The sequence below is a fragment of the Pan paniscus genome, chromosome 3 (genome assembly GCF_029289425.2).
Source record: "Pan paniscus chromosome 3, NHGRI_mPanPan1-v2.0_pri, whole genome shotgun sequence".
Lineage (NCBI taxonomy): Eukaryota > Metazoa > Chordata > Mammalia > Primates > Hominidae > Pan > Pan paniscus.
Window position 1 is genome coordinate 106,029,647 of NC_073252.2, and position 23,821 is coordinate 106,053,467.

The following is a 23,821-nucleotide window of genomic DNA, read 5'->3' on the forward strand; positions in this document are numbered from 1 at the left end:
GAGTTGGCTGCCAAGCCGACACCCACAGATTCTGCATTCCACGGCTTCCCAGCATCCTGCTGTCTCTGCGTGGAGGAAAGGGTGCTGCGAATCCCAGTTTAGATAAGGAACCCCGTCTTTTCACTACTACACCGAAGCATGCAGGAATAGGGCGTTGACCCCATTCTCCCAGCTCAGGGCACATGTGCTAAGGCCGAGCCATCTCACGGGCCTGTTCACCAGTTTCCCGCACTCAGTACAGATCCTAACACGGTTTATGCACTTCATAACCACGCGTTTGTGTTTGTCAACTGACAAACGAGTGATAATGACAAACGAATGACACAAGGGAAACCAACAGCCAATCAGAGCGCAAGGTTGTGTTGCCAGCATCCCAGTTTCAGGGACAGTCACCGCCAAGCCCGACCCTGCAAAGGGTCGTAACCGGGCTTCGGGGCAAACTTCAGGTTCCCCGCCCGCTAGCCCGCCTACCCCCTCCGCCAGGCAGCCGGCGCGTCTCCAGGTTCCGCCCAGGCGTCGCTGAGTGGCGGCGGCGGGGAGAATGCGCGCGGCGCAGCCAATCCGGGGGCGCTCCTACACCCCCTGCCCGCCCCCGACCTTCCAGCGCAGAGCAGGACACTGGCGCCGCGGGGCAGGCAGCTGCGTGCGCGTCTCCTCCAGGCAGCAAGGGGAACCCGAGGCCGCCGGCGCCCGGACCATGTCGTCTCCGGGGCCGTCGCAGCCGCCGGCCGAGGACCCGCCCTGGCCCGCGCGCCTCCTGCGTGCGCCTCTGGGGCTGCTGCGGCTGGACCCCAGCGGGGGCGCGCTGCTGCTGTGCGGCCTCGTAGCGCTGCTGGGCTGGAGCTGGCTGCGGAGGCGCCGGGCGCGGGGCATCCCGCCCGGGCCCACGCCCTGGCCTCTGGTGGGCAACTTCGGTCACGTGCTGCTGCCTCCCTTCCTCCGGCGGCGGAGCTGGCTGAGCAGCAGGACCAGGGCCGCAGGGATTGATCCCTCGGTCATAGGCCCGCAGGTGCTCCTGGCTCACCTAGCCCGCGTGTACGGCAGCATCTTCAGCTTCTTTATCGGCCACTACCTGGTGGTGGTCCTCAGCGACTTCCACAGCGTGCGCGAGGCGCTGGTGCAGCAGGCCGAGGTCTTCAGCGACCGCCCGCGGGTGCCGCTCATCTCCATCGTGACCAAGGAGAAGGGTGAGCGGGAGGTCGTGGGCTGTGGGTACGCAGATGCTGCGGATGAGTCTCCAGGTGCGTGGGGGCTGCAGTTCCTGTGCCCCTTCCGGCCGCCCGCGCCCCCAGGCTGCCTCACACCTGCATCCTGAACTAACAGGTGATGGTGGTGGCGGCGCTTCTCCTTTCTGATGCCTTTAAGATCCCATCAAGTAGTGACGGACGCGTGACTTGCTCATACTCCAAGATCATAAGTAGAAAAGTCATCCGGAGATTGAGGGAGAGTAATAGGGATGGCGGAAGGACAAGGTGGCAAGCCAGGTTCCATCTTTCCAAAAGTAGCCTTCCCTTCCACCAGCTGTGACCTCGGAGAGAAACTTTGGCCCCCATGTTAGAAAGAGGGAAGGATATTCTTTTTACCTTGTGGGTTTCGAATGTAAGAATTTAAGAAGATAATTTCCAATAAGATAAAAAGTCCAGAAAACACAGAAGAAGCCTATTACCAAATCTCCGGCTTTGGTTCATAGCCTCTGATTCCTGCGTATGGGAGTCTAAATTGGACATTTTTGCGGGTTGGAAAACGTGTTATCTGCTGCAATAAAATGTCCAATCTAACCTGTCTCTACCGTCCCCCTTTGTCTTACTGGCTGGCTTAGATCTCTGACTTCTTTTCTGAGTCACTCCTACGCATCAGTCAGGTGTTAAATGCCTTTTCCTCGGGGAAGCCTTTTCTCACAGCCTCTGCAAGTAGGGTAAGCTCCCTTGTTAGAACCAGGTCCCTTGCCCAAGCACTTTTCCTTCACTACACTTTTCAAAACTGACGCTACATAACTTTATGACCTTGGGCCTGGATGTCAGTCTTCACCACTGTTCTAACATCTAGGAGGACAGTCATTGCTGTCTGAAACATAGTAGGAGCTCAAGTATCTATTAAATGAATGCTATTTCCTGCACCTATAACATGGCAAAGAAAGATCTAGGCTTTTCAGAATCTGATAAAGCCAGAGTTTTGCATCAGGATTTTAAACGGAAAAGACAAATATTGTATGATCCACTTATATGAGGTGCCTCCTAGCGTAGTGAAATTCATAGGGACAGAAAGTCTCAGTTTTGCAAGATGAAAAAAGTTCTATGGATGGATGGTAGCAATGGTTGCACAACAGTGTGACAGTACCTAATGCCATTAAGGTGTGCACTTAAAAATGGTTAAGATGGTAAATTTTATATGTATTTCACCACAATTTTTAAAAAAGAAAAGCAGGTAGGTTTTCTCCAGGCAGCCATGAGCTCAGAAGAGAATTTTAGGTAGAAGCAGTATTACGAAGGCATGTAGTGGATGAGGTGTGAACTGTGACATTTGTGTTTCAGTGGGGCATTTAAAGTATTATGATCTTTATCCCTACTCATTTAAAATCCTTAGATAATGTCTTAGTGTTCATCCATGTTGTGGCATATGTGAAAATTTTCTTTTGAAGACTAATATTCCATCATATGTACAATCATCCCTCCTTATCTGTAGGGGATTCCTTCCAGGACCTCCTGCGAATAACAAAACCCTAGGATGCTCAAGTCCCTGATATAAAATGGTGTAGTATTTGCATATAGCCTATGCATATCCTCTTGGATACTTTAAATCATCTCTAGATTATTTATAATACCTACTACAATGTAAATGCTTTGTAAATAGTTGTTATACAGTATTGTTTAAGGAATGACAACAAAAAAAGTCTACACGTTCAGTAGAGATGTGTTTTTTTGATCTGCGGTTGGTGGAACCAACAGATGTGGAACCCATAAATGTGGAGGGTCGACTGTATATACCACATTTTGTTTACCCATTCATCCATTGATAGACACTTGTGCCTCCAACTTTGGGCTATTGTGAATAATGCTGCTATAAATAGAAGGGGGCAAATATCTGAGTCCCTAGGAGTTACTTGATCATGTGGTAATTCTAGGTTTAATTTTTTGAAGAACCATCATACCATTTTACAGTGAGTGCACCAGTTTACATTCCCACAGGGGTCCCAATTTCTCCACGTCCTCACCAACACTTCTTTTTTTTTTTTCACACTTGCTTTTAAGATTGGGCTTAAATGTTACCTCTTTGAGAATGTGTACCTTGAGATGCTTCCCTACCCTGCAGAAGGAGATGAACTTCTATGATACCATTGTTTCATTTTAAGACCTTCCCAGTCCCTTCTAATCAATCCATAAGTCTTACTGACTCCTACAGCAGATATGTGTGCTACATCCATCTACTTTTCTCCATCTCTACTGTCAGCATCCTCATCCAAGCTACCATCATTTATTTATTTTTCTTTTTTTTCTAAAGCTACCATCATTTCTAAGCTGATACTTTAGAAGCCTCTTAACCGACCTGCTTGCTTCCGCTCCAGATTTTCATCCACAGAGCAGCCAAAAGTATCTCTTACATAAACCATGAATCAAATCTTGTAGCTCTCTGGCTGAAACCAATTGCCTCTGCACTCCTTACTTGACCTACTATGGCCTGAAGGATCTGGCTGCTGCCTTTCTCTTTTTCAGCTCTCCCTTCACTTGTACATTTCAACCTGACCTTCCTACTCTAGACACACTAAGCTGATTTCTGCCATGCCTGGGCCTGCCTCAAGGTACAATGTTTGTCTTCTTTGGGCCTGGAATAACTTCTTACTTGACTGATTGCTTGTCATCCCTCAGGCCTCTCAGGCCAATTGTTACCTTTCAGTGCTATTTTGGTCAATGCCCAGTACCACCTCTTATTTTATCTCATTCATATTTTTCTCAGTAAACACTGGCAAGTATTTAGCCTGTGACCACTCCCACCTCTCAATGGAATGTGAGTTTCTTTAGGGCAGAGATTTTGTTCTTTTGTTAACCACTGTATCCCTACTTCTTGGCACAGAATAGAGAACCAAAAGATGAATGAATTCGTGCATACAAGCATCTATTGATGTATGTATCACATTTTATTGTAATTTGTTTTGTGTGTCTGTCTCTTCCTCTGGATTTCTTAAGGTAGGAATTAGGTTTTCTTCTTTGAGATCTCAACAGTATAGTTTCCAATTCTTAACAAAACAGTTTATCAGAGTGCTTCTTGGTGGCTATTGTTTGGTTGAGAATCTATAACAAGGTCATTTCTAAGCATTAGTTGGACGACTGCTTACTATTAAATCTCTATTTAGAAAAGGGCTGGGAGCCTGGAGGCAATTTGGTGCTTCAGTAGTATCTCAACTAAAGTATTTATTCCCCCAAGAGACAGGATTTTCTTAGGCAATGCTGCTCTGGTATGTGTTGGGTGAATGTGCTGTAAAAGAATTAATGAGAGAAATTTCAGTGGCTAGAGAAGGTGTTGACAAGATAATGCAAGGCAAGAACCGTATGGCATGAAGTAAATGCTTGTGGAGTTAACTTGGAATAAAGAACAGATCATCTGAATAAGAAAGTGTGGCTAGCAGAGGATTTTTTTAATAGAACTTTTTCAAGAGTGAAGAATAAAAAGGGAGGATGTGAATTTATTTCAAGATGATCATCAAAGGATGAAGGAGCAGATGAGTTGTGAGTGGACTTCCCAGATCAAGAAATGGACAGTATTATCAGCCTGAAGAAAAGAGGCCACTGTGACTACAGTCAAGATGCTCAGCTCAGCAAGACTTGAGGACAGCTCAAACCATCTTTGGCTACTGTGCCCAGTAGCAAAGGAGTAAATGTGATACTGTCCAGAAACAAGATGTGTAGGCCATAAGAGAAAAGAAATTATGTTAGGAATTAGAGGCCAATAACATTATTGAATATTTATTATTTTTTGAAAGAACTTTGCTGCTGAAGTTGGTGAGAATAGCAGAGAAGGGTATGTTTCATAATGCAAAGAGAGGCTAGAAATAGTTGACTTAATACATTTGCTGAAAAGTTCCAGAATGTAGGAATTTTATTTGTTATGTTTAAATTCTTCAAAATTTCATGATTAGACAAGGTGGTCTTCTTCTTAAGCCCATAAAAACTACAGTAAACTAGATAGGCCATAAAGATGCTGTGTCCATCATTCTGACTGATTCTTTTCCTAAGCACAAAAAGAAAAGAAAATTACAAAATCAGAGCTAAGGCTACCAAAGGAGCGTTTCACTCTTAAGTGTGCTGATATGGTTTGAAGGTGTCCCCAAATGTTTATGTATTAGAAACTTAATCCCTAATGCAACAGTGTCAAGAGATGGGAACTTAAAAGATGACTAGGTCATGAGGGCTCTGCCTTCATCAATGGATTAGTGCTGTTATCACCAGAGTGGGTTAGTTATTGTGGGAGTGGGTTTCTGAGAAGAAGGATGAGTTTGGCCCCCTTTCTCTCTCTCTCTCTCTTTCATCCTCTCTTACCCTTCTGCCTTCCACCATGGGATGATGCAGCATGAAGGCCCTTGCCAGATGCCAGTGCTATCCTCTTGGACTTCCCAGCCTTCAGAACTGTAAGAAATAAATCTCTGTTCTTTATAAATTACCCAGCCTGTGGTATTCTGTTATAGCAACACAAAACAGGGTAAGACATGTGATCTGTTTCTTCTAAAAGGTTTGTATACATCACATTTTTATTTTAAAATATTCAAATATAAAGCTTAAAGAACAGTATAAACTTGATTATCTGCAGCTCAGATTTGCTTCAGATTTATAAATAACACATAGCTTTATTTGGTATGTTCTTCTAAAACTTGCATATGTTGGATACTTAAAGTATCTTTCTCTAACTAGCTTTTGTTATTTAAAATAACCGTATTATGCAGTATTCCACTAAATAGAATGAATAAAATGGTATCATATTCTCTATTTCACTGTTGATAAAAATTAGGTAAATTTTGCATTTTTTTGCTCTTACAAACTATGCTACCACAAGTGCTTGTAGGGCACTAGTCATGAAAGTAGAAAAAGAAACACTGATTTGACTCTTAAAACCTGATATGGCTCGGATAATATCACTGGAGACTTGGAGCAAGAGTCAAGGCAAGTTGTAAAGCCATAAAAATAGAAGGCCAAAAGAAATTTTGAAGAATTTTAGAAGTATGGGATAGATCAGTCTGACATATACCTCAAAGGGGAACAAGATGCAAAATGAAATTAGGAAATGAAGATAAACAGAAAATGAAAGTTCATCTGGGGAATTTGAAAATGAATAGGGAAACAAGTTAACTGAGTATGTAATAAAATAGGTATTTGAAATGATTTTGAAATAGTTATGCACTCACATTGAGACTGCCTGAATTCTCCCTAATAGGAACACTTCTATGATCCTATGGAAGGAAAGGGTAAATGTAATCAGTGTACAACATCCTCTGTTCAGTAGGTAAAGACTGAGATCGTATTGACATTTTCATGTATCACCTTCCAGTCTTTTTTCTACATGTACATGTATTTTTTTTTTTTTTTTTTGAGATGGAGTCTTGCTCTGTAGCCCAGGCTGGAGTGCAGTTGCAAAATCTCAGCTCACTGCAAGCTCCGCCTCCCAGGTTCACGCCATTCTCCTGCCTCAGACTCCTGAGTAGCTGGGATTATAGGCGCCTGCACCACACCTGGCTAATTTTTTGTATTTTTATTAGAGAGGGGGTTTCACTGTGTTAGCCAGGATGGTCTCGATCTCCTAACCTCATGATCCGCCCACCTCAGCCTCCCAAATTGCTGGGATTACAGACGTGAGCCACCGTGCCTGGCCCATGTACATGTATTTTTAGAAATATATTTGCCTCCTTAAAATGGAATAATTTTCATAATTTTAAAAATTGCTTTTTATCAAAGTATTATGAGCATATTTTCATATTATTAAATATTCTCCTGTAAAGTTCTTAGGAGCTGTATAATATCTGTTTGTGAGAATGTATCAATGTCAATTTAGTCTATACTTTATTTGGTTTGAGTTGGATTTTTATGTTTCCACTGTCTAGCACCTGTTCCTTGGACAAGAATACCTGCTTCTTCTGAGGAATTCTTTTTTTCTGACCTCAGTCCCTTTTACCCTTAACTGTGGTTGAACGGGAGATGCCATATCTTTACATAAACTCACCTTCTTGGCCACAGTGATAAGTAAGTTGAGGGACATACTGACCAAAAGTGGACTGATCAGAATTTCTAACCTTTTTGTAACTGGTTAATCTGTAGGCCAGGCACAGAACTCAACAATTCACAACTATACATCAATCCTCACATAGTTTTGGGATAAGAATAGCATGGCATAGTTAGAAACCTCAAGCCATAAAATAAATTTAAGTTATCTCAAGTTGGTATCACCGCAGGACACCTTACTGAAGCATTTGAATCCTTCCCCAGAATTTCTCAGGTTGAATCTAGAAAATAGAGGGCTTTTCCTTTTGGTGGTGAAACTGGGAAAATAGGCATCTCAGGATAGCTCATTTTTCATTGAAAAGCTGGTTTGCAGTTGGAAAGAATGAAGTCAGAGAGAGAGGAGGGAAAAATAGGTACAGGGAGAAAGAGTTCTGTGACAGTATTCCCTGAGGTGGCAATACCCTTTCCTTCCTGTTTGTTCATTCCATAGCCTAACTGGCCTGTTTGATGAACTAGCTTGAGGGTATATTTTTGTTATTCTGAAGCAAAAGAGTCCTGATTTTTGCTTCGGAGCCATTTTGTTAGACCAAATATTTCTAAAATACAAATTTGTAGTTTAAAAATGGTTAGATGATAAGATCGAGGACCTAACAAAGGAAAAATAATGTTTTTTGATAAATAGGACAAAGCAGAGATGCTATATATGATATATTAAATAAGGAGAGGGCCAGGCACGGTGGCTCATGCCTGTTAACCCAGCACTTTGGGAGGCCGAGGCAGGTGGATCACCTGAGGTCAGGAGTTCAAGACCAGCCTGGCCAACATGGTGAAGCCCCATCTCTACTAAAAATACAAAAATTAGCCGGGTGTGGTGGCATGCGCCTGTAGTCCCAGCTACTCGAGGCTGAGGCAGGACAATCGCTTGAACCCAGGAGGCGGAGGTTGCAGTGAGCCGAGATCGCGCCACTGCACTCCAGCCTGCGTGACAGAGTGCGGCTCCGTCTCAAAAAAATAAATAAAAATAGAGAGGGTAGGTGGGATTGGTATCAAATCCTGAAGCTGGTGTGGAAGACCATATCTATCCAAGAGAAGAGGAGGCCCACCAACACTTGGCCTCTGAATACTCTGCAGCAGAAGACTTGGTCATGGTTAAAGACAGGAGGAATGATTAAACTTTTGTAGCCTAGGAAATAGTTTATGGGCCTTTATTACACAAAAGGAGAGTTCTGGTTTCAGGAGTGGTTAAGACATTTCCATTCCTTCTTTGTCTCAACAATCACATACCATACCAGAGGAATGTTGAACAGAAGAACACACTCTATCCACATTGAAATGAAATGACACATCTACATTTCTGCACCACAACATCTGAAGACAAAGTGGCTATATGATTGGCAAATGACTTAATAGAGTGGAGGATGACTACACTTAAGCATCTACAGAGGGGAATGCCAGTGGAGTATGAGAGGACAGAATGAGAACTACTCCCCTAGTTTACCATGCAGAATCTCAAAACGGGTTAGAAATTGGAGGTACCAGTGATCATAGGAGACAGAAATGAGCCAGTAGACTGAGAACAAGGATAGTTTGAAATGCACATAAAATAAGATCAGGTCCTTATCACTGCCCCCATCCCTGCAGAAAATAGTAGGTAGATGCTCTGGAGAGCCTTGGCTGGGGGATGGGGGGTGGGGAAGAGATATGGCCTGGCAAAATGAAAAGTTGCTTCTAGACAAAGACAGAACTCTTGAAGTGCTTCAACTGGGTGAAAGTTTGACAGAGAACACTCAACAACCCTGGCCACCGACAAAAGAAAACAAGGACGTTTGTCTATCTTGGCCTGGACCTTAGCATAGAAAATGTTTTCCTACCCCTACTCTAAGTGGCAACTATATACTTGACGCTGCCATTTCTTCTTTTTTTTCCTTTTTTTTTTTTAGACAGAGTCTCACTGTGTCACCCAGGCTAGAGTCCATTGGCATGATATCAGCTTACTGCAGCCTTGACCTCCCAGGCTCAAGTGATCCTTTCACCTCAGCCTCCCGAGTAGCTGGAACTACAGGCTTGAGCCACCACACCCAGCTAATTAAATTTTTTTTTTTATTTTTTTAAAGACAGGGAGGGTCTCACTGTGTTGCCAAGGTGGTCTGAAACTCCTGGGTTCAAGCAATCCTCCCACCTTGGCCTCCCAACCTGCTAGGATTACAGGCATGAGCCACCATGCCCGGCAGATTTTGCTATTTTAATGCAAAAACAGCCATAGAACGTATGTAAACAAATTAGTTTTTTTACATCATGAACCGCTGTGTTCCAGTTAAACTTTATTTATAGATCATGAAATTCGAATTTCATGATCTGTAAATAGATCTATAAATAGATCTTTTTGCCCCTTGATTTTACACTAAAGGAAAGATTTAAATTTCATATGCTTTTCACGTATCACAAAATAATATTTTGTTTTTTTTCAACCATTTATAAATGTAAAAGCTAGTCTTGGCTCTCTGGCTGTACAAAGGCGGCAGGCTGGATTTGGCCTTTGGGCTGTAGTTTGCCAACCACTCACCTAGACTTTAAGTAAGCCTGTTAAAAATGTAAGAGTGAACATTCACCCTGTTTGTCTCAACCTAAAGGAAGATGAGAAGGAAGGGGGAAGAGAATGAATAAAGCAGATAAATAAATCTCAGAATAGTATGCTAGATATTAGTAATTAGAATAAATGTAAGAGGACTAAGCTTACTGGCTAAAGGACAGCTTGCCAGAATGGATTTTTTTAATATCCAATTATATGTTGTTTTAAGAGACATAATCTATCTTCCCCAAAAAAGAGACATTCCCCCAACATAAGGGTACAGAAAAGTTCAAAATGAAAAGGTTTTACAATACTAAGAAAATACTTTAAAAAGAAAAGTGGTTCTTTTTTGACAAAAGGTACTCTAAGTGATACTTTATTGTTAAGAAAAAGGAGGGCATTCATGATAAATGGATCCACTTTTTAAAAATTTAAAAAACAGGAAGATAGAATTCTAAGCTTGAATGTACCTAACAATGTCATCTAATATATATCTGTATTTAACAGCATATATATATAAATATAAATCTGTATAGCTACATTGATATTTATCTACCTTTAGCAAAAACTTACAGAACTGTAAAGAGAAACTGATAAATCCACCATTATAGCAAAATAGCTTAATATAAGTATCTGGTTGAGAGATCAAGCAGTTAAAAATTTGTTAAGGATACAGAAAATTTGGCTTTGACCGTTATCAAGCTTTCTCTATTGGACATATAGAGAGGACATATTCCTCAAAATTACTTGGACAAACATTCTTCTCAACTTTATTTAGAAATTTCATTGGCCACATACTAGGGTAAAAAAGCAAGCAAATGTCAAATGTCAAATATCAGCATAAGATAAACCAGGTAAGGTAGCAAAGAAGACTCAAAATAGAAACTTTTTTTTTTACTTAAAACCACATAATGAAAATACATGGAAGCAAGACTTGTGAACTGCAGCTAGAGTAGTACCCAGACAGAGGCAAATGTAGAGCTTTAAATTATTTATTAAGATAGAGGTCTGAAAATTAATGAGTCAGATGGCAAACATTATGTATTATAATAAAAAGAGAATAAACCTAAAGGAAAAGAGGAACATGTTCCAATTTTAGACAAATTCTTTCAGAGACAAAGACTACACCCTGGCTTGTTCTAGGAGGCCAGTATATTCAAGACAAATACAGCATGAGAAAGGAAACTTATAAGCCATTGTCATTCGTGAATATACTATTTTTAAAAAACTTACATTACAAAACAAAATCCAGCAATTTTTTAAAGAAATTTAAAAACAAGCAAGTTTAGATTCATTCTTAGATTACAAGTTTAATAATCATAAAGAAGGCAGTTTTCAAATTAACCTAGAAATGAAGTGTATCTGCGTGAGAATGGAGACATAGACGCTACAAAGTGAGCGTCCAAGCCAAGTTCTGCCAGCAGAAATTCTGCCTCTCCTGGGGTCTTGGTGGCCACATCCAGAGACAAACAGTCTCAGACTGGGGATGGGGCCTGGGGGTGAACCCAAGCCCTCCCAGGAGACAACTTAGCTGCCAGTCACCACCTATTAGGCTCCTCCACCCACTGTCTGCACCTCAGCAAATGCCTCCTATGCTCCATGGATCCCCCAGACCTCTGTGTTTAAAAAAAATAAAATAAAGGAAAAAGAAATTAAATGCAGTTCCAACCAAAATCCTAAATAAGTTTGAGAAACTGATTTTGAAGTTTTTGAAACAGTTTTTAAAAAGAACGAGGTTTTGTAGGGAAAAGGGGACTTCCCTATTAGATATAAAAATTACTATAAAGACTATTTATATCTTATTATAAAGTAACAGTAATTAAGACAATGTGCTTTGAGCACAGTGATAAACACATAGACCAATATAACCAACTAGAAAGCCTGTAAACTGGCCCACCCCTATATAGGAAATGTGTATCAGAGACAGCATTACAGATTGGTGGTGAAGGGTGAGGTAGAGTGGGGACCCTTTGACAAATCATGCTTGAACAATAGGTTGTCTACATAGGGAAAAAATGTTTGGATTCCTACCTCACAATAGGTAGCAATACCTAACACAAATATAAATTCCAGGTAGATTATAGAAACTTAAATGTGAAAACAAAATTTAAAATTTTTACAAGAAAATAGAGAATGTGTTTATGAACCCATGGTAGGAGGAGATTTCTAAAATTATGCAGCACAAATCAAAGGATTGATAAATCCAACTATATTTAAAACTTCTGCTTATCAAATAATACTATTTAGAAACTTAAAAAATCAGATGATAAAAGATCTGCTATGCATTTCAAATATATAAGAAAAAGAAAATTGCACAGTAGATAAATGCAAATTACAGAATAGGAAATCTGGCCAATAACCATATAAAAAGCTGCTCTGACCCACTGGTAACAATCAGAGAAATGCAAATAAAAATTGATGAGATACGTTTCAGCCTTCTGATTGACAAAACTAAAACATTGACAAGTATCAAGTGATGGCAACTATTCTGAACAAATGAGAACATTTAAACACTTCTGTGAACAAGCTTTCAGAGTACTCTCCAATTCAGAGAGTAATCTGCAATGTCTAGTCATACTGAATATGTACATATCTTATGACTTATCAGTCAGTCCAGTCTTAGCAATGTCTTTAAAATTCTGAGGAAGTCCAATGGTAAAATAAATATCACACATAATCTTTAGAAATTCGCCTCCCATGCGTCCTTTCTCAGAAGCTACTAGAGGATGTGCTTCAGCAAAATGGGGGAGTAAAACAAAGAGGAAGAAATATAATTCAGGAAATGGGTTCTGACACAGAAGAAAATTCCCAAATGATAACTAATGGAAGTCATAGCACCTGAACCAAAGGCCTGCAGAGCAACCACTGCAGATTTGAGCAGACATTTGGAAGATTCCAATGAGGAAAGTGGAACTGATAAATTGTCTGATATGTTTGACTGCATGGATGTTTACATTGAAAGACATTTTCAAGGGACATTAAAGAATATGAGAAAATTTAACCACGGAGCAGGGTCTTTATTTCATTTGCAGCTGTATCTACTGCACCCCATGCCTGGCAAATAGTAAGAATTCAGAAGTAATGTGGGAAGGAATGAAGCTAGCCAAAATGATAGAGTACACCATGGAAAATAGGATGAAATAGGTGACAGTAAACAAGGAATATTTGAGAACAATTTGATACAACATCTGGGAGCAATTTTGTGGGGTTTGATGGTGGGATGTATAAGTGAAAATCAAATAGGATGTAGTTGTGGATGACCTTAACAAGTTCATATGTTTTAAAATCAGGGCTGCTGCCGACAACAGACATTTTAGATTACCTGCCAGTTATCAGATTCCAAATTTTGATGTCCGGTAGTTCTAATCTAGTTGGGCTATTCATTTAGTCAGCTAATATTTAACAACCTCTCCTATGTACCAAGCACTATGCCAGAAGCTGGATTTTAATGGTGAGCACAATGAGATATGGTCTGTGCCCTCATGTCAATCTGTTGCTATAATTATCCTTCAGTTCAGAATGTTTAGAATATAGGTGTTTAGAACATGGGGATATATAGCGTGAATTATTTTTCTGTCTTTTTCTTCTTTTTTTAGAGGCAGGGTCTTGCTCTGTCACCCAGGCTGGAGTGCAGTGGCATGATCATAGTGGACTGCAGCATCCAACTCCTGGGCTCAAGTGATTCTCCGACCTTAGCCTCTTGAGTACCTGGGGCTTACAGATGCATGCCACCACACCCGGCTAATTTTTTTTTTTTAATAGAGATGGGGTCTTGTTCTGTTGCCCAAGCTGGTCTGGAACTCCTGGCTTCAATCAGTCCTCCCACCTCAGCTTCCCAAAGCTCTGGGATTATAGGCATGAGCCACTGTACCTGGCCACCTGAGAAATTTTCTAAGCCTGGATTCACTCTTATGAAATATAATACTTTGAAATGCACAATAACTTTGAAAATGAAACTCATTGCTTTTCATTTCACCAGGAGTTACTAACTATAATAAGCTTTAGAGCAAATTCTCCTTAGATATGATCTTTGTTATTATTAGAAACACATACTATCTTGATAACTAAATTTTGCCAATCATTCTTCTTGACTAGTGGTCTTTATATATACATATATATATATATATATATATATATATATATATGAGGAATTTTCCATAAGTGACTTGAAAACTACAGAATGCACTCCACGGTAGGTCTGTTCAGTGTTATCAGGAATACTGTTTCTCATCTTCCTTTCTTGGTGTCCCTTTGCAGGGGTTGTGTTTGCACATTATGGTCCCGTCTGGAGACAACAAAGGAAGTTCTCTCATTCAACTCTTCGTCATTTTGGGTTGGGAAAACTTAGCTTGGAGCCCAAGATTATTGAGGAGTTCAAATATGTGAAAGCAGAAATGCAAAAGCACAGAGAAGACCCCTTCTGCCCTTTCTCCATCATCAGCAATGCCGTCTCTAACATCATTTGCTCCTTGTGCTTTGGCCAGCGCTTTGATTACACTAATAGTGAGTTCAAGAAAATGCTTGGTTTTATGTCACGAGGCCTAGAAATCTGTCTGAACAGTCAAGTCCTCCTGGTCAACATATGCCCTTGGCTTTATTACCTTCCCTTTGGACCATTTAAGGAATTAAGACAAATTGAAAAGGATATAACCAGTTTCCTTAAAAAAATCATCAAAGACCATCAAGAGTCTCTGGATAGAGAGAACCCTCAGGACTTCATAGACATGTACCTTCTCCACATGGAAGAGGAGAGGAAAAATAATAGTAACAGCAGTTTTGATGAAGAGTACTTATTTTATATCATTGGGGATCTCTTTATTGCTGGGACTGATACCACAACTAACTCTTTGCTCTGGTGCCTGCTGTATATGTCGCTGAACCCTGATGTACAAGGTAATTAATAGGTGTTTCCTTTGTTCATGGCAAAACCAGGTAATTTAAATGAGGATTAGCAACCTCAGTGATCTGGTGGCTTCTAACACTGAGCAGTGTCTTCAGGCTGGCAAACAAATACTTGCAACTCATAGGGAGTTGGTAAGATGTTAACAGTGAAACCCAAGTTTCTAGACAGTGGGACTGAGGTCATAACTTGCTTACCCCTGCTTAAATCTCTACGCGTCTGATTCTATGTGAAATCTATGATCATGAAAGACCTTTAGAGAAGAACATTCTAGAGCTGAAGGGAATCATAATGCTGATCTGAACACGTCTTGTTTTTTTGAAATTGGAGAACAGAGGCTCAGAGAAGTTGTGTGACTTTCACAAGGTCACACAGCTAGTTCTACCACCTAGTCCCAATAGATACTGAAAGTCCGTGGCAGTTCAGAGTAGAAGAATACAGGGAGGATGGTGTATTATTAGTTTCTGTTGCTGTTATAACAAATTACCACAAACCGAGTGGCTTAAAACAACACAAGTTTCTTAGAGTTCTATACATTCTAAGTCTGATATATGTCTCATTGGACTGAAAATCAGGATGTTGACAGGGCTGCATTCCTTTCTGGAGGGTCTAAAGAAGAATCAATTTCCATGCTGTTTCTGGCTTCCACAGCTCATGGTTTCCTTCTTCTGTCTTTGAAGGCAGCAGTGTTGCATCTCTGTAACCATTTGTTCATAGTCACATCTTCCTCTGACTCTGAACTCAACAGGGAAAGGTTATCTGACTTAAAAACCCATGTTCTTAGATTGGGCACACCCAGGTGACCAAGGATAATCTTCCCATCTCTGTGTCCTTAAGTTAATTACATCAGTTTAGTCCCTTTTGCCATGTAAGGTATTATGTTTACAGACTCCAGGGGATTAGGGTGTGTACATCTTGTATGGGCCCGTATTCTGCCTACTATAGATGTGATTATACCTACCTGTATTAGTTAATTATTGCTGGGTAGCAAACTACCCCCAAATTTGCTAGCTTTATAAAAACCGCCACCAGGCATTATCTCCCAGTTTCTGAGGGTCAGGATTCCAGGAATGACTTCCAGTTTAGGGTTTCTCTTGAAGTTAGAGTTAAGATGTTGGCTGGGGCTGCAGACTTGAATGAGACCAAAGAATCCAGGTCCAGGGTGGCTATCCATATGACTATTGGCCAAGTTCCTTACCACTGTGACCCTTCCATAAGGTCACTTCACTTGGTGGCTTCCTTCCCCAAAAGTGAGCAACCTGAGAGAGAGAGAGAGTGGCAAAGATGAGGAGCCACTCTGATCTCAGAAGTGACATGCCCTCACTTCACCCTTACTCTCTTGGTCACACAGACCAACTTGGTACAGAGTAGGAGGGGACTGCACAAGGATATAAACCACAAGAATGGGGAATATTGGGGGCCACCTTAGGCTATCACATGTTGTCACAGTCTACTTAGAGAGTCAATCCCATGTTCATAATGAGAGTATGACTTAGGATGCTCCTGAATCCAGAGTGTTTTCTCTTTGGCCCCTCTATCTGTTACACTATCCCACTTCTAAGTCACAGAGTGGCACAGGCACCCTGGGGCTAGCTGTCTCTACCTGAAATGTCTGACCAATGCTTCAACTTCACTGAGGCAGAGTCAGGCCTGAACTGCCAACTGACCAGTTATGTATTAGTGGTGATGGAAAGTATGCAGAGGAGGGCACGTTCGACTCTGTCCCATGCTTATCTTCTGGTTTATTCTTCCCTTTTTACATAGAAAAGGTTCATGAAGAAATTGAAAGAGTCATTGGCGCCAACCGAGCTCCTTCCCTCACAGACAAGGCCCAGATGCCCTACACAGAAGCCACCATCATGGAAGTGCAGAGGCTAACTGTGGTGGTGCCGCTTGCCATTCCTCATATGACCTCAGAGAACACAGGCAAGTCCAGGGTCTTCCTCTTTGAATGCCCTTGACGGAAGCAGGGCCCTCTAATCCAGGGTAGTTGAGGTGAGAGGTGTGGTGACTGTTGTCTAGCTTGATCCTTCTGAAGATTTAGCATTGTGTCATATGTAATAAAATGTCTAGGGAATGTTCAGCCCTCCGCTGTGCATCACTGGTTGTACTAGAATTCTACTACTGCTTAGTTTTACTAGTAGTTCTGTAGCCTTCAGAGCATACACAATTATACTGGCAAAACAAACAATGTCAAAATTTAAATTGGCTATGTTGGCAGAAAAAGCTCCAGAATTGACAAAGGCACCTCTCCCTCCTTTTCATGGAGGTCAGAAGAGCTCATCTAAATGTGGATTAAGGATTTTGCCTGAAAATTATCTTACTTCAACTTTTAAAATTCTGCAGCTGAAGCATAAATATGAAATAGTTAGAAGGCCGGGTGTGGTGGCCCACACCTGTAATCCCAGAATTTTGGGAGGACGAGGCAGGTGGATCACTTGAGGTCATGAGTTCGAGACCAGCCTGGACAAGATGGTGAAACCCCATCCCTACTAAAAATACAGAAATTAGCCAGGCATGGTGGTGCACAACTGTAGTCCCAGCTACTCAGGAGGCTGAGGCAGGAGAATCGCTTGGACCTGGGAGGTTGCAGTGAGCTGAGATTGCACCACTGCACTCTAGCCTGGGTGACGGAGCAAGCCTCTGTCTCAAAAAAAAAAAAAAAAAAAAAAAAAAAAAAAAAAAAAGGGCTGGGTGCAGTGGCTCACACCTGTAATCCCAGCACTTTGGGAGGCCCAGGAGGGTGGATCACTTGAGGCCAGGAGTTCGAGACCAGCCTAGCCAACATGGTGAAAACCCATCTCTACTAAAAATACAAAAATTAGCCAGGCATGGTGGCACACTTCTGTAGTCCCAGCTACTCAGGAGGCTGAGGCAGGAGAAGAATCACTTGAACCCGGGAGGCAGAGGTTGCGGTGAGCCAAGATTGCGCCACTGCACTTCTGCACTTCAGCCTGGGTGACAGAGTGAGACAGCCTGTCTCAATAATAATAATAAGAAGAAGAAGAAGAAGAAGAATCATAGTTAGAAGAGCCCATCTTTTTCTAAAGTCACCTGTTTCAGCCTCTCACCTACAGTGAACTCTGTCTATTTGGTCATGTCCAGACTCTCTTTAAACATCCCTATTAACAAGGAATTTACCTCTGGAGTCAGCCCATAGTATAATGGGCTTGATCTAGTTTTAAGACAGTTATAGCATGCCGTTGCTTATACACGACCTTGGATCACTTAATGGGTTTTTTTTGGTACAAGTTAGATAGACTGTTTATAGTATCTTTTGGGCATTGTTTAAAGCGCATATTGACTTGTCAGCTGGTAAGAGCCAGGGTTGGCTACCCTGTATATTTCTTTATCTTAGTTTACCTCCTCATTACATTGTTATATGGACATAAATGACCCTGTAAACTAAGTTTTATACATATTGGGAATTTTAATTTTTAGGGAACGTTTACTTGAAATCCCCTATTGTTTCTGTTTTAGTGTTTTCTCTTCATTGTAATGTTTTTATGGTTTTATTTATTAATTCAGCATTCATTGGAGCACTGCCTGCTCCCTGTCTCAGGTGGGTCCTGGAATGGTGCGGGGAGAGGGATGCCAGTTGGTAAGATCTTATCCCTGCCCTCAAGTACCTCACAGTTTGGTCTCAGCCAATTAAAGTGATAGGTATATAACTACATTTTTTTTTTCAGATAATGATGTTCAGGGAGAACTACTAGTAAAAGCATACTGAATAACACCCATATGTTTTCTTTTGTTTTAGTGCTCCAAGGGTATACCATTCCTAAAGGCACATTGATCTTACCCAACCTGTGGTCAGTACATAGAGACCCAGCCATTTGGGAGAAACCGGAGGATTTCTACCCTAATCGATTTCTGGATGACCAAGGACAACTAATTAAAAAAGAAACCTTTATTCCTTTTGGGATAGGTCAGTTACACTTTTTTAAACTGCATAATTTTTAAAAGAAGTAGAACTAAAATAATATTTTATTATTTCATGTTGTTTTAAAAATGTTTCTTTCTTGGCAAGCTAATATAAGAGAAGGGATCAATAATTTAGACAAGGCATCTCCCCTATGTTCATTTCAGATTTTAATAAAGCAGTTGGTTTTAAATCTCTAAATGTGACTAGAAATTTTACTTTCAGAGCTGATCAGGTAATTTTGGGGGGTCCCAGGGAGCTACTTAAGAGCAATTTCTGATCTGGTCTGGTGGGTGAGAGGATGGGTTCTCTAATCTCAACAGTTCCTCTTTTAGGTTCCTAGATTAGGAACAGAGGATTCTTTCTGTGGAAAAAGGGAGGCTCTAGGGATTCTTATCTGAATTTTTTGCCTTAATCTTCCAGGCAAAAGTGGAGGAAAGAGGTAAGTAGGCACGGAAGAGACAGGATAGCTGCCACACTGGATCTGTCTCTAGTTCCTGTCTAGAATGAGGATAGGTTTTTACGAGTAAGAGTTAAAATGTGGATTTGATATGTAAAAATTCTGATCAGCATATGCTGTGGGAGGCTATGTGGTATATATGGCAATTTGACTTAAAAACTCCATCTGCATTTAGAATACTCAATTTAGATATTTCATATAAATTTGTACTTTTTGAAATAGGAGAAGGGATGGTATTATAATCCTTCATTTTTTTCTGATCTCATTTTTAGGGAAGCGGGTGTGTATGGGAGAACAACTGGCAAAGATGGAATTATTCCTAATGTTTGTGAGCCTAATGCAGAGTTTCGCATTTGCTTTACCTGAGGATTCTAAGAAGCCCCTCCTGACTGGAAGATTTGGTCTAACTTTAGCCCCACATCCATTTAATATAACTATTTCAAGGAGATGAAGAGCATCTCCAAGAAGAGATGGTAAAAAGATATATAAATACATATCCTTCTAAGCAGATTCTTCCTACTGCAAAGGACAGTGAATCCAGCAACTCAGTGGATCCAAATTGGGCTCAGAGGTCGGAAGGAGGGTAGAGCACACTGGGAGGTTTCATCTTGGAGGATTCCTCAGCAGGATACTTCAGCCATTTTAGTAATGCAGGTCTGTGATTTGGGGGATAGAAACCAAAGTACCTATGAAACGGGATATCTGGATTTTACTTGCAGTGGCTTCCACCGATGGGCCAATCTTCTCATTTCTTAGTGCCTCAGACATCCCATATGTAAAATGAGAGTAATAAAACTTGGCTTCTCTCTACCTCTCAGCACTAATGATGGTCAAATGCCTTACATCTTTTCTGATATCTCTAAAATGCTGTTAAGTTCTGGAGAAGAACTTCAGGAGAAGAAGATCTATCAGCTGGCTTTTAAAGACCTATGACAACATGAAAGTGGTGTTCAGCCTGGAATGCTTTGTCAGAGATGGGTGTGGATTTAGGTTATACTGGGGGAGAACTTTTCTCAGCACAGATTCTATGCCAGCTTCTTTGGGCTTGTTCTGTCACTATCTTTTTGTTTATGATTTTAGTTTTTACTTTTTGTAGATGTGGGATGAAGTGGACTCTGTCGTGTATATTGAGGAAAAAAGAAATTATAATTTTAAAAAATCCCTTGTAGGATTATTATCTAAATTTATATGTCTAACTTCTACTACAACTACAGGAACAGTGAGCCTTGCTACTTCTTTAGTAGCTTCTTGGCAGAATTCCTTTCTACTGAGTTATTTGCAAAGATGCAGCTCTACCTTTTTACTTAAGGCCTGAATGGTGAGCATGGGGATTTTGATACTGGGACTCATCAGGAAAGGATTCTGCTTTCAAACTATACTGAACATTCCTGTCCTAGCATCCCTGCCACCAGGCCCAATGTATCTGATCCTTGAATATACTCTCAAAGAATTCACTCTCTTTTTATTAAGAGAACTAAATTGTTTCTAAATGTAGATGGTCCCTCTGGAAGAGCAGTTTTCAGCAGGGGTGGTAACCCCTTCAGAGGGAGTTTGGAAATGTGTGGGCATGATTCTTGGTTATCATAATGATGGGGGTGCTACTGGCCTTCTGCTGCCATGGGACCAGGATGCTAAATGTCAAGGTAGTCCTATACAGTGAAGAATTGTCCTGCTCAAGATGCCAGGATTTCCCCCAGTGAGAACATGCTCTAAGGAATGACCACCCCTTTCTTTTATTCTCCCACAGTGCTCCATGTACAGAAGTAAGCATAGCAGTCATATGAGCAACCACATTCCTGAACCTTTCCTCATGCTGGCTCTACACTTAATCCTTTACTTGTATGTTTCTGTAATTCTTACATAAATTCTATTAAGAGGGTGGCATACTGTAGTGGATGAAGCTGAGGCTTATAGTAGGTAAGGCACAAAGTTAAAAAGTAACATCACTGGGTTTCAAACCTACTGGTCTCTGTGACTAAAGAACACTTTCAGAACCACTTCTTGATTCTGCCACCACCTGATCCCATAACAGGCTAACCCTTGGCCTCATGCTGGAGTTGTGTGTGTCTGTCTTCATCCCAGGCTGAGCTCCTTGAGGTGAGGATGTTGTGCTGTTTGCCTCCCTCACAGTGCCTTGGTCTTAGTGGATGCCCAGTCGTCTTGTGAATGACTTTTAAGAAGTGTACTTAAGAGAAAAATCCTACCTTATTTGAATAATTACAAGTCACGTTTTTGTTGCTTAAAGGTGATAAATCAGTGTATATTATTTGTTAATGTCCATTAAAGCCAGTTTTTAAAAAAATCACTGGACTTTTGTGTTTACCATTTAAAACAACCATTTTAAACAAACTTAGAACGATGCCTTAGCTGTTTATATGTAACAGAATGTAAACTCCCACCACCTGGAGACTAGGCCATATCCAGGGACCTCACACTGACTTTCCTAAAGGAGAGAAGAAGCTACTGCTGTTCATACTGATAGAGAAGAGGGCAAGAAAAGATCCAGAGTGGCTGTTACTTTGAAAATTAAACGAAAGATGAAATTCTGAACTTAAAACACTTCTGTTTGACTGGCCTTCTATAACTGATCACCCTTCTTTGTTCTGTTTTCCAGATAAATGGAGACACCAGATCTCCCTAACCTCTGACTTCTGCCGTTAGCCATACTCTGTGTAGTTAGATCTCAGTCTGGGAATGGCATTCCAGGGCAATTGTGAACATGAGGCTAGATTTTTCCTTTGATTTAGCACATTCCTAGGCAGACTTTTGCAAGCTCAAAAAATGAAAATAATATCTGCTTAATCAAAACATAATCATAGGAAGAAGAAAAATTTTAAAATGATTGATTTTTGACTCTACATTCTTTATCTACCATACTGCTCTTTTCCTTTTTAGAAATATTACTAAGCACTTTCAGTATAAATGAAATACAGGCTAATCTTTAGGTGTCTTAGGAATTTTTGCTTTTTGAAAAAGAAAAGCTAATAGCCTAACTGCAGAGGAACTGAGTGGATGGGGTAGCTGCTGTATAGATTTTTAGATGAGATGATACAGTGTGGATTACACTGTACCTTGGGCGGGAGAGTTTGTTCTTGATATGGAATTCATATGCTTTTGAATTGCACTAATAACTCAGCATTAACAAGTATATTACTCCTTAAATTATACATGCATTTTCAATATTCCTAACCAAATAGTTTATAGCTTATTGAGAAGAAGTCTGTTCTTGGAGAGATGTTGAAATTAGATGTTTATTAAACTTTAAAATATAATGCCTTAAGCTGTGGCACTTTAAAAACATCTTTATATATAAATTGCTAAAAGGACTGTTAATGCTTTTCTCAGACATATTGGCATTTTACAATTTTGCACATGGTTTATTTGAAATCAAAAAATAACTATACTTTGTTTTATAAGTCTACCTAATATCTCATTTTTGATTCTCATCTTTAGCACAGTTTTGTTGCTTTTATTAAACTATTTTAACTGAGAAAGTGTCATGTCTGTTTTTTGTTTTGATTTAATTGCTACGCAAAATTTTGTTTTACCAGATGTCAAGTTAATGTAAAAAGAAAATAGGCCTCCAAAGACAGATGTCCACAATAGAATGTAAGCATGGTTCTTAGAAACAAGGGTAATTCTTTAAAACTTTCCCCATGGAGTGAAGTTCCTTAGAGGACTGCATCACCACCCAGGTGTCTTATATTCCCTGTAGAAGCCCAGCATGAGTTGAGTTGAGAGGAGATGGGCCCACATGAGCCTGCTGTGGCCAAGTATTGAGTGCTGGTCTTACACTTCCCAGCTCAGGAAAAAGAGCTTTTTCATACTTGAACCATATTTTGCCTGTGGAGGGACCCCCTGCCAGCTTTTTCCACAGCCTACTCTTCTTCCTGAAGTCACAGCTCAGACAGCATCTCCTCAGAGAGGTCACCCACCATGACATCCAAAGTGGCCTTTCCTGAGAACTCCCTAATCTCATCACCCAATTTCCTCCAGAGCCCTCATCACTAACTGCAACTACCTTGTTTATTTAAACCTTCTGTTTCTATCCTCTCTCTCATCTCCACTCCATGAGGATGTCAGGGACTGACTATATCTGATAACTTACCAAGAGTGGATGCCTTATGCAGAGCAGGCATCAGTAAATATGTTGGGCAAATGAAGAATTAAGTGAGTTTGATGGAAGGTGATTATTTGACCCTTTAGGCTACAGAGGTGATGATACAGGCAAACCTGTCATTGTTTTCTGTCTGCTGCCTCAGTGACTGTGGCTGTGCCACCAGAGTATGAGTTCTGGTGAAATAACAGTAGTGAAACAAGGGGAACACCAAATAATGTGGCACCCTCAAATCTACTTCGGTTTTGCTGCACTGTTTTTAGAAACCAAATTCATTTAAGTAGGGTATTTGTTCATTAGTAAATAATTTGGTATTATCATCACTGAAATGATATACTTTTATTTTATTTATTTTTTTTGAGACAGGGTCTCACTCTGTTGCCCAGGCTAGGGTGCAGTGGCATGATCATGGCTCACTGCAGGCTGAAGTGATCCTCCAACCTCAGCCTCCTAAGTACCTAGGACTACAGGTGTGTGCCACCATGCCTGGCTAAGATATTTCATATTCTTATCAGTTCTTCCCTTTGTATGAGGGTCAAATAATCAGTTTTTGTTAAGGGAAAAGGCTAATTATCCATAAGACTCTCAGTGGATTGCTCAGCAAAATCCCTGCAGCCAAGGATAGAGTAGGATGATGTATTCAAAATTCTA

General features: G+C 40.8%; 1 protein-coding gene and 1 long non-coding RNA gene across 6 annotated transcripts in view; one reads left to right on the forward strand and one right to left on the reverse strand.

The window, feature by feature from the left end:
• LOC117980027 (uncharacterized) overlaps positions 1-23,821 on the reverse strand; it is a 72,191-nt gene that overhangs the window by 23,198 nt on the left and 25,172 nt on the right. The gene's annotated exons all lie outside the window — the stretch shown is intronic.
• On the forward strand, positions 23-22,547 carry CYP2U1 (cytochrome P450 family 2 subfamily U member 1). 5 transcript variants are annotated; one of them, XM_063603857.1, is made up of 5 exons: positions 23-1,241; positions 14,029-14,274; positions 16,436-16,597; positions 18,432-18,599; positions 19,326-22,547. In XM_063603857.1, the coding sequence occupies exons 1-5, from the start codon at positions 542-544 to the stop codon at positions 19,502-19,504; spliced, it is 1,455 nt and encodes a 484-aa protein (XP_063459927.1). In that variant the 5' UTR covers positions 23-541; the 3' UTR covers positions 19,505-22,547. The 5 variants fall into 5 exon arrangements, with proteins under 5 accessions (XP_063459927.1, XP_008953609.2, XP_063459928.1 ...); XM_008955361.4 differs by having other exon boundaries at positions 30-1,241; positions 14,029-14,664; XM_063603858.1 differs by having other exon boundaries at positions 30-1,187.